Source organism: Coturnix japonica, chromosome 2 (assembly GCF_001577835.2).
Source record: "Coturnix japonica isolate 7356 chromosome 2, Coturnix japonica 2.1, whole genome shotgun sequence".
Classification (NCBI taxonomy): Eukaryota; Metazoa; Chordata; class Aves; order Galliformes; family Phasianidae; genus Coturnix; species Coturnix japonica.
This window is the reverse complement of record NC_029517.1, coordinates 51,417,847-51,429,722: the sequence shown is the minus strand read 5'-3', so window position 1 is coordinate 51,429,722 and position 11,876 is coordinate 51,417,847. Positions and strand designations below refer to the sequence as shown.

The following is an 11,876-nucleotide window of genomic DNA, read 5'->3' as shown; positions in this document are numbered from 1 at the left end:
TCTATGAGGCTAAAAGGGGAAAACAAACATTTGAAACAGCATGAGGAAAAGTGCAGTTATTTCATATAAATCATTTTTGTTAATGAAAACGCAAAGGAAACAGCAGAAGCGCTATTTTGCATTTTGACAGGTCTTTTTTTTTTTTTTTTTTGCACACAAACGTTGCTGGCAATGTTAGCTGTAAGAGATTTTATCATGGATCCAGGCTTGGAGAACGTGTTTCCATTAAGCAGGTGATGCCATTTTTCCTGTAGAATTCTGCCTGCACGCAATTAACCCTTCCATGACTTCGGCTCTCCTGCTCTGCGTCCTTATTTAAGCGTCTCCCATACTCTGAAGATGACAAAACAGCGACAGGTCTTGCCATTTCCTGTGAAAATGTAACATTCTCCTGATGAGAATATCACAGAGTGAACACTTGGCAGTTAACTACTGCTAAATGTACTGTGCCTTGGGGCAAGAGAACAGATGGAACTGTACAGCATCTGCTATACAAAGGTATATTTATGTAGTAGTGATCTGCACTCTCACTGTTCCATTCCTAACCTAGTTCTTTTATGTACATTAATAATATTGCTGGATGATGATAAGACATGGAATTGTGCCCCCCCCCCCCCCCAACACCTAACCTACATAAACACACACACACCCATCCACCCACACACACCCCAGCACACACAAAACATACACACCCTCACACTGTGTGATTACTGGCAAAGTAAACGCCACATTACTGGGAAATAGCACAGATTGCATTTTTTTTCTTTACTTGTGCACTGACTTGCTCAAATATGAAAACTAAAGATTTATGTACCTTATTACAGGAGTTTGTTTGCACAATTCAGTGTAACCACTACACACAGACAAAATAGCCTAAATAAAATCTGCACAACTGGCCCATGCAGCTTTTCCCCAAGAGACATAAAGCATATGCTACTGGATTTCTGCACAATGAAAGGTTTTACTAAAACGCTTTGTAGCTCAAAGATTATAGAAATAACTGCTCTGCAATGATAAGAAGTGAGATTGGTAAAAAATAATCCATTCAAGACAAGATTATTCTAAGCCCGTCCTTAATAAACTGCATTTTAAGTGACCATACAATTGCTATCTGCAATCTGCAGTTCCTTCCTGTGCTGCAGCAACAGGGAGCTCTGGAGTCAGAAGGGAAAGGCAGGCAGGATTTGTTTGTTTTGCTTTCCCCAGCCAAAGGTCTCAGATTTATCAGGCTGCTTGTATGTTTGCACACTGGCTAATACAATAAGCCCCGGTCTCCAACGTATTTGCCTAGTACTATAACATAAATAACATCTACAAGGAGAACCAAAAATGCAGACCCCACACCACAGTTGAGGTGCAAGTAAATGAGCTCTTTTGCTACAACACAAGTCTGAGTCGTATTAAAATTTATGATAGAACCTCTGAAGCACATGAACCACCACAGCTCTTGTGAGAATGCAAGATGAAGCAGAGGTCCAAACAGCCTCACAGCAGGGCAGTCAGGTGTAACATATCCTGAAAGATGGACAAATCTAAATCTGGGATTGTTGGAAAGATGCTGTACTAAGCACTGTTCCCCTCTACAACACCTCTCCCCCCCTGCCCCCCCACCTTTTTTTTCCCCCAAATCAAATAGAACAAGCAACTATTCTTCCTTCAACTCTCCTGCCAGCTCATCTGCTTATCTTGCATGACACCATTAAATGCCATTCAGCTCAGCAACTTTGAACCCCACCAGAAAAAAAATCAACAACTGAGAAGAATGGCAGGAAAAGAAATGTCAGACCATTTTGTCCCCCTCTGCCCACCTGCATATAAACATTGAAGAAATTACAGAACCACTCACAGAATCATAGAAGAGTTTGGGTTGGAAGGGATCTTAAAGACCATCTAGTTTGAGCCTCTTTGCCATGGCAAGACAACTTTCAACCCAGTTGCCCAGAGCCCCATCCAACCAGGCCTTCAACACATCCATGGATGGGGCATTCACAGCTCCTCTGGGCAGCCTGTGCCACTGCCTCACTGCTCTCTGAGCAAAGAATTTCCTAGCATCAAATCTAAATCTACCCTCTTAAGTTTAAAACACCCTGATAGATTCCTTCTCCAGCTTTCTTGTAGGCCTCCGTTAGGTACTAGAATACTGCTCCTTCTCTTCTCCAGCCTGAACAACTCCAGCTCCCTCAGCCTGTTTTTATAGGAGAGGTGCTCCAACCTTCTTATCATCTTAATGGTCTTCCTCTGGATTCACTCCAACAGATCCATGTTCTTATGCTGGGGGCCCCAGAGCTGAATGCAGTACTGCAGGTAATGTCTCACAAAAGTGGAGCAGAGAGGGGAATTACCTCCCCTGCCCTGATGATCACACTTTGTTGCATACAGTTCAGGATACATCAAGTTTGCTTTCTGAGCTGCTGACTCATATTGAGCTTCTCATCAACCAAGACCCCTAGGTACTCCTCCTCAGGGCTGCTCTCAATCCACTCATCACCTAGTCCATGAGTGTCCAGCCTTTTGGCTTGACTGGGCTGCACTGACTGAAGAGGAATTGTCTCAAGCTGCTCTAGGTGGCTCTGAAATTAATGCCTCCTAATTATTTCCATGGAAACTACAACCGATACAAAGAGCACAATAACATGATTTAATAGAGCAAATTCTCAGCTACAAAACACTTTTTCAGCACAGACATCAACGTTAGCTATACATTTTCACTAGGAATGAACAAAAGCCTGCATGCTGTACTCATAATAATCTGCACCAGCAGAGGTGACCCACTGTCACCACTGCTGAAACACACCACCACTGCCTCACTGTTACTGGTTACTTGTTACCTGACATCATGTTATTCACCACAACTCTTTGCAGCCATCCAACCAATTCCTTTATCCACCAAATGGTCCATGGGTCAAACCTAGAACTCTCCAGTTTTAGAGTCAAGAATGTTGTACAAAGCATTCAATACCAGCTTGCACAAGTCCACGTAGATGACATCAGTTGCTTTTCCCCTATCCACCAGTGTTGTAACCCTGCCGTAGAAGGCCACCAAACTTGGCAGGCATGATTTACCCCTTAGTGAAGCCATGATGGCTGTCATCAATCAGCTTCATTTTTTCCATGTACCTTAGTATAATTTCCAGGAGGATTTGCTCCATGATCATACCAGACACAGAGATGAGATAGTCTTTGTAACATCAAAATAGTCTTTGCTAGCCAAAAAAGATTTTGCTTGCCAATGACAAGTAGCAGTATGTGACTGTAGGTAGTTAATTTTTCCTTTAAAAGAAATCCTTTAAGATTCAATTTTCAGCATCCTTGGTAGCATAGTACTGACTATGCACCAGTATTCCGTCATTTTTAAGGTTCTGCATTCAACAGATACCAAATTTTCCACAGTTGGCTGGAAAGTATCCCATTATATGCCTTCACAGCATGTAATTCTATCACTGTTAACACTTGAAATCAGCAATAGCAACCATGTGCAAACACTCTTGCTCTAGTCACTGCATTATGTGCAGCTAAACTGAGCTATGATTGTACTGTTGGATTCCCAGGGCAAGCCCACGCTCTGCAGGAAAGGCAAGGCTTGCTTGTAGTGATTTGGGATTTTTCCACTTCAAAGAAAGAAGTGTACTGTAAAGAATCCCACCTGTCTCCTTCCAGTGTTGTATTAGAACAATGTCAATTTCAGCATTTTTATTTATTATATTTCATAAAATAGTTGGTATTATACAAGGTCTGTGAGAGCCATTGAGGTAACTAAGGAGCAGGAGCTGAGTACGTGACCTGCATTTAGTTATGGGTAAATCCAGTGTTGGGTGTCATCCCATGCATGAGGATCATATTGCATCATTTAACAGCTGTGGCTTTGATGTGCCTCCATGCTAATTAAAGGACTGGATTAAGGGACACCTGTTTAGAACAGTTCCCAGGCAGTCACTCGTGTGCACTACCCAGCAGGACTACTATGCATTCTGGCCTATAAGCACTTGCTTTAGCAAGTAAACTTTTAAAGAAGGTGACTTCTTCTTGTACTGAAGGGAAGCAAAATCTGAGTAAGAAAGAAACTTTAATGCTTCATTAATAAAACTGTTTTTACATAAACATCTCACTTGGATACTGGGTTTGATACTGGCTAGGAGGTGGCTCATTTTTCATTGGATTGGCCTCCTGCAGATTTGCAGGTGGGTTAATCCCTCCACCTCTCTCTTTCTTTCTCTGTCTTCCTTCTTCTATGTCTATCATACCTAACAGAGGAAGCAATTCTTAGCCTATCGTCATCTTTCTATCTTATTAATCCACTGCAGTTTATAGGCCATTAAGACACAGAGGTTATGCTTCATCTTTTTTTTTTTTTTTTTTTATGACATCCTCTGTATCTGTGTGTGCATATATACGTATCATTCATATGTTGCAAGGAAAAAGTATATCTTTATATCTAAGTATATATATTATAGTATTCCCATTTTCAAGGCAGCTGTTTAAAAATATGGTTGCTTACTTCCTTACTTATCAGGCTACACACTAAACCCAAATTCTATCCTTAAATGCTTTTGCTTCAGTTAGCCTTTTCCAGGCATGTCTGTGGTTGTCTGAATGATCTCTCCTTAGCATGAGCTCCCTAGGAATTCCCTTTCTGCAGGGCAAACTGGTGTAAATGTGATCAACAAGCATACCAGTTTTAGAATCTTGAGATGACTCAGCAAGCATTGATTCACACAGTAAGGTGCAGGGAATGAGGATATCAGTATCACAGGACTGGAGGTGAGGTGCAGCCCTTAGCTCCATCCCTCTCAGGTAGAAGAGTTTTCAGCAGTGTATAAGTAGCTGCAGAACAACCAGAACTGCAAACTCAGAAGAGGCAGAGATTAATCAGAGGTAACCCTGAAACTCTGTAAAAGAGGGTCTGGCTCCCTGTGCACATCTTTCCTCTACTCTTTAACTTAAATAAGGTTTGTGATCTGGAAATCTACAGGACACAAAGAGCAAGAGCTAGCTCAGGTGTCTTCACTTATCTCCAGCCATGTCAAAATGTATAAAGCACCTTTAAAAAAAATAATTCTGAAATTATTGGAGGATTACCTCATCATTAACGTTAAGGCCACGACTCCTTGCATGTTCTCTGTCACATCGATGAAGTTTTGCATTGTAACCTTCTGGTCTCTTAAAAATGGAATCGTAAGTAGAAACCCCTCCTGTCTTTAGAAAAGGAGAAAAAAAAAAAAAAGGCTAAATAACAGTCCTATTTAAATTCATAGGATACAGAATGCATACAGAGGATTCAATAATAAATCAGTGGACACATAACATTAGAGTATGACAACTGTAATACATCTGAGCTACCATTAGCAAGGTTGGGTCATTCTTCTGAAATAACTTGTAATAAAAAAAACTGAATGATATGTGATTTTTTATTTTTAATCCGTTCATCTTTGAAATTTCCCTCATGGCAAATTACTTCAGTTTTTTCCCTGCAATCTGTTGAAACTTTTGGATAGAAAATTCATTTGGAATGAAAAATGTGAAGGTGTCCCATAGTGGAACCACCATTTAATTCCTAATTAAAGCAGAACTGAGAAGAGTTCAGAAACCAGCCACAGTGGTAATCCTGTGATCTGACACACATGAAAGGAAAGCAAGCCACAACCCAGAACATTATTGTATTTATTATATCTGTTGACAGAGTTGCAGCTGAATAACACAAAAGATTTGATCTGCTAAAAAATACGTTAGTGAAATCCAATAAAGAAAAAAAAAAAAGTTATCAGTGGAGAAATTTCAAATACAAAAAACATTCTCAAGGAAAGGACAAAATGCCCTCTTGTAATACGCTGTCAGTTGTTTATGCTCTTCATTAAAAAGTTTGTATTCTGGCAAACAAGTCAATGCATTACTGGTTTTATGCATGACTTCCTACAAACTTGAAAAATTGTGCATTTTTTAACCTCTAATTTTACAGTGTGCTTAATTTAGCCTTTGGAGAATTCATATCCTTTGATTGTCTCCACTACTGTTCTCCAAAAACATCCAAGTCAGGGCAGGCCAAGAAGGCTATCATGGTTCCCTCAGAAGGAAATCTCAGGTAAGAATGTTAGCAGTGTATCACCACAATCACAGGTTTCTTTTGGAAGCATAGCTCTACTTCTTGGTCCTGCCAAAAGGTGGTTTGATTTTCAACCTGTACATCCCTTCATTCCTCAGAAATCATCAAGCCTCACAAAATTTCAGGCATGTTCAAGTGCATAGACAATTCTGTGCTACAAATACTGATAACTCTTTGCTGTTATTTCTCTGTTATAAAATGCAGACTTACTAGACTGTAGCGATGGGGCATCCTCCGTGTACTGCTTCTGAGGCTAAGCACTTTGCAAATACACATTAATATTCCAACCACACAAAAAATAGATAAAAGCTTTCTCCATGTCACAGAAGAGGAAGCAGGACATCAGCTGGGTATGATAACATATGTAAAGTAGTACAGGGAGTAGTTGTCAGCCAAAGGATTAAGAGGTGGAAATTTCTGGCTTTGGGACACATGCTAAAACATTTTTCTCTGTTTCTCTCTGCTTCAGCCTCTGACATACAGGTCTTTTTCATTTTTTAAAGTAATCTTATTTATTTTACAAACCATGTCACTGGGAGTGTGAAAGCACATTTTGTATTGTAAACAAAAATACCAGCATATGGTTGCTAACTCCACCCAGCCTGGATAGCCATTCTCCCTGCCAGTTCCAATCAACCCCAAGCGCATCAGCCAAGCCCTCTGACCTTCCCCAACCCTACTCATGTTGTTATTTGCCTACCATGTTCTGTTATGCACATCACCACCTGTGCTTCTTAACATTTGGCCCTGAGCACATTCCCAAAGTAATGCTGAAATCCACAGGACTGACTCTAAAATGGCAAATCATTTTAGACAACGAATGCCACACAACAGCCACACAATGCCACAGAAACAGTGCTGGCAGAAAGTGTCACAGAATCATAGAATATAGAAAATAACTCTAAGATCATCCAGACCCACCATCAGCTCATCCCCACCATCCACGTCCTTCAGTGCCACATCAACATGGCTCTTGAGCACCCATAGAGACCATAACTCCACCACCTCCCTGGGCAGTCTGTGCCACTGCCTCACTGCTCTTTCTGAGAATAAATTATTCCTAATAGCCAAACGGAACCTCCTCTGGCACAACCTGAAGACATTCCCTCTTGTCCTATCACTGTTACCAGGGAGAAGAGGTCGACCCCCACTTGGCCACAAGCTCCTTTCGAGGGAGTCATAGAGAGTGATTAGGTCTCCCCTAAGCCTCCTCTTCTCCAGTCTGAACAATTGGGATTGTGCAGCCTCTGGGCAATCGTTTATCTGCATTTATCTGGGCATCCATTCCCTTACTATCTTTTCCTCCTCAGCCTGTAATTCACACCCTGGAAACTCTTTCCGGCCACAAAACCTCTTTCCCACCCACAAGAGCGCTTTGCTTTCTATCTAGGAGCCCACCTCTATGCTCCGCCCAGCTACTCCTCACCTGGGGCACCCGGTGGAAGTAGCTCAACTCCGCCGGGCCTTCCCGCCGGGGTGGGATGTAACTGAAGGCAGACAGAGAGGAGACGGGAGGTGGGCGCTTCCTCCCCAACCCGCTGCCGTCTTCCTCCACGTCCCCTTCTTGCTCCCCTGCACCGGCTGTGTCGGTGGACGCCATGTTACCGTTACCCGGTAACGCTCTGCCGTCTCACGGCACCGCGGAACGGGTCGGCGAGGGGGGGAAGCACCAGGTTCAGAACCCTCGAGGGTGAGGCGGTTTGACAAGGCAGAGCCCTCGCCTCGGCCCAGGGAAGACCTGGTCACGTATTAAACCTGGATATGCAACATTCACGAGCATGATGCACGAGGTTTTAACACGGCTTTAAGCAGCAGCCTCAGAGCTGCCTCCCCTCACCTGCACCCAGGCCAGTGTGGCCTCTGACACCTTCCTTCTTATAGTTCCTGCCTCATTCCTGTCTCTGGAGGCTGGGGAAGAATATGAGAACAAAACTGGGCCAAAAGAGTGGTTTGTTTGTTTGTTTGTTTGTTTGTTTGTTTGTTTGTTTGTTTTGTTTTTGTCCCTTTGCCAAAAAAATCCTTTCTGTGGGGAAGTTTTCATGCTTGGATAGGCTGAATAACATGCACACCAAAACATGGTATTTCCCACAGAATGAGGCATCTGTATCTTGGGAAACCTGGGGTGTCTTCTGTTAATGCTCAGTGCCGAGGTGGGCATGTTTTTCTGTCTTTTAGCCCTTTCAGGAAGTATGATTTGAAATCTTGCATGCTCATGTTTTGGGCATTGAAAGTGAACAACTCCCAGGTACAACCATTAGATTAGCTCTAAAATTGCTCTGCCCCAGTAACACCTGGCTCCTAGTTTCAATATTCATGTTTTGCTTATTTTATATTAATACATGCATGTAACTGTCTGTTCTCTTTCCTCCTGTACTGCCTAGGGATATGTGACTCACTTCATTTTGTACCTTGGCACAGGCTGCCCAGGGCAGTGGTCATAGTACCAGCCTGGTGGAGTTCAAATAGCTTTTGGATACTGCCCTCAGACATATGATCTCATTTTTAGGTGGTCCTGTGTGGAAGCAGGACTTGGACCCAGTGAGCCTTATGGGTCCCTTCCAACTTGGGATATTCTATGATTCTACCTATGTTGCTGCTCTTTTTGACAACTGCAGTACTAGTGTCATAGGTGCAACACTGCCATTATTATAACTGTTAGTATTTGTTTTTTTTGCAAGCTCTTTCACAACAGGAGTCTTTCAGACATCTTGATTTTTACTGAACATCAATTGAAAAACAAAGCATTCGGGATACCTAAATCTTTATAACCAATTCTTGTAGGCATGTTGAGCCCATGTATGATGTAAACCTCCCATTTCTACTACATAGCTTCCATTCTCCATCCACTGATAAACTGAATAATGTAGCTAGCATCTTGCTTCTTTTTAAGTGCAATGGAGAGAAATTTGTACTCTATAGACTTTAAATCATTCATGACAATTTCCATCTGCTTATCTAATAATATCTCTCTACCAATTAGGGCTCTCCTTGTAACTTTAGTCAAATTACCACAGAATATGCAAGCAGTGGAGTTTTAAACAATAGCTGTCTGACATCAGCTTCCTACACAGAGATATGTATGTCACTGTGCAAGTGCTGTTCTGTAGTTTAGTAAAAGCATGAAGAGGCTGCAAACCATTTTATAAAAGGCAGCTCAGCTGTAGCTGTAAATAGAGCCACAAGAGATTGTTCACCAGAAGTCTAAACTAAGCTACACAGGATTCCTGAAGTCACATTTGAAATGTTTCTTTCTGATTCTGCTCTGGGTGTGACAGATGAGAAATTATAAGGTTGTGAGAGAAGATCCAGGAAGCTACAGACATAGTAGTCTCATTTTGGTCCCTGGAAATGTTAGGGAGAAGGTTGTCCTGGGGATACTGAAAGGCACCTGAAGAACAAAGACACAGCCAACATGGAAAAGTCCTCTAACCCCTTGGTGGGTGAAGGAGAGGCATTGCACATATTCTTTCTGGAACTAAGGCCTTTGATACTGTCTGTCATGGCATCCTTTTGGACAAATTGTGCAACGGTGTGATAAACAGGTTCAAACTACTCTGGGTGATGATCTGGCTGAACAACAGAGCTTAAAGTGTCCTACGTGTGAATGGGGCTACATTATACTGGCAGCTGGTCAGTAGCAGCATTCTCCAAGGTTCAGTTCTGGGGACAGTTCTATTTAATGTTTTTTATCAATGATCTGGATGCAGAAGCTCAATGCAGGTTAGCAGGTTTGCTGATGATACCGAACTGGGAGGTGTTGTTGACTCTAGAGGGATCAGAGGGTTTGCAGAGGGATCTAGATAAGACTGGAGGGTTGGGTATGATCAGTAGCATGAATTACAACAAAGTAAAATGCTAGGTTCTGCAACTGGTCCCAGTCTGCAGGTACAGACTGGGAGAAGAATGGCTGGAGAGCATCTCAAGAGGAAAGGCCTTGGGGGTGCTGGTGGCAGCATGAGCCAGCAGTATGCATTGATGGACAAGTGGGCAAACTGCATTTTGGGGTGCATTGAAGACAGCATTGCCAGCTGGTCAAAGGAGGTGATTCTGTGCAGATCTATGCTTCACAATGTAAAATGAATTTTAAGGTCCTTGAAAGCATCTAGAGGAGGGCAACAAAGCTGTTAAAAGGGTACTTGAGTTGTCTAGTCTGGAGGAGGTTGAGAAGTGGCCTCATTGCTCTTTGCAGGTCCCTAAGAAGGGGAAGTACAGAATGAGGTGCCAGGCTCTAGTCTCTGGTCACCAATGAGAGGACACATGGGAAAAGCACAAAGCACAATGCCTTTTTTCACTGTGGGAGTGGTGAAACATTGGAACAGACTTCTTAGAGAGATGGTTGATGCCCTATGCCTTTCAGTGTTTAAGAAGCATTTGGACAATGCCCTCCAGTAACATGCTTTGACTTCTGGTGAGCCCCGGAATGTTCAGGCGGTTGGGCTAAATGATCTCTGAATGTTCCTTCCAACTGAACTATTCCCTCATCCCCGCTCCCTTCCCTATAGCTTTTATACTTATAACAATGTCTCAAAGGCAAGGTGACTGTTCTGAAATATCAAACTGGTTGTTGGAAAACCTTAGCAAGAAAAATCCTCAAATTAATTTGTGAGGCAAATGGTCACATAGGAGACAATGATGGGACAGATAGTGACAGAATGGACCCAAGAAGACAGATGACATGTAACTAGACAAGCTATTGAAATGCAGAAAAAACACAGTAGCAGTCTTTGTACTGCCAGGTGACATACCTGTTTCAAGCTGGTGGCACTTACAGCAGAGATGGCTAGGCAGCTGTTAAATCAAGGCTCAGCAATTCAGCTCCTGTCCTTGCTGTTTGGCCTCAGCATGTATCAGAATGTCATGTGTTCCTGAGCCATGAAGGAGAGACAGCCTTTCCAACAAATGCTGTGAGCCATCATCCTTGAAAAAGAAACTGAAACACAGATGGCTCTAAAACTGTCCAGTTTCTGCTGTAATAGGTTTGGTCCTCAAATCAAGCATTTCACAGAAGTACTTGTTTCTTCAAGGCCCTGAATGACTGACAGACTGTCACTTGCAGGAGGAAAAAAAGCTTCATAGTGAAGTACAATGAAAAGGAAAATTAATTATCAAAGGACAAGGTAATCATCATGTAAAACAGTAAATCTGTCAGCATGCAAATAATCCTGATGATATGGCTAATTGTTTGTCCTGATACAAGGTTCTGAAAACAATATGACAGGATTTCAGCACCTCTGCCTACGAATGTGCGCAGCCATCTGTTTAGAAATGAGCAGGCTGAACTGCTACCTGTGCCTCAGTGGGAAAAGGTAAGGTATGTAGACAGTTTATGAAATAGATAAACCATAAAGGAATATGAAGAGAATAATGCTTTGCATACAGGATAAATAGGATGCTAATGTCTATCTCTGGAAACAGTATTTAAATAGGATTACTTTACAGATGATCACAACTATGTTTGTAGTCAAGAAAAATATCTGCAAGCCTAGTATTTCTTCCTGCCCCTTGGTAGTCCTTTATAAATGGGCACATAGCACTGTCTTTGATACAGAAATCCAGCAGTCTCCCAAAGAGTTCATGTTTGGGTTTCGTTTTCCCAGATCAGAGTGAATCACTCTTATATTCATTGTGTGGCTGCTGCTGCCTCATGTTGTTGAGCACTCTTGCATTCTGCTTATGAAACTCATGTCCTTTATGACTTGCTAGTGACCTGTAAACTACAGCATCAGCATGAAAGTTGTAGAACTGAAACCTTAAAGTTACATAGAAAATATGATTATGA

General features: G+C 42.2%; 1 protein-coding gene across 1 annotated transcript; it reads right to left on the bottom strand.

Annotated features, from left to right (window-relative positions):
• Window positions 1-114: 114 nt before the first annotated feature.
• C2H5orf49 (chromosome 2 C5orf49 homolog) lies at window positions 115-7,924 on the bottom strand. Its single transcript, XM_015854401.2, has 3 exons — window positions 7,524-7,924; window positions 5,077-5,193; window positions 115-370 (listed from the first exon to the last, which is right to left on the bottom strand). The coding sequence occupies exons 1-3, from the start codon at window positions 7,695-7,697 to the stop codon at window positions 194-196; spliced, it is 468 nt and encodes a 155-aa protein (XP_015709887.1). The 5' UTR covers window positions 7,698-7,924; the 3' UTR covers window positions 115-193.
• Window positions 7,925-11,876: the final 3,952 nt, after the last annotated feature.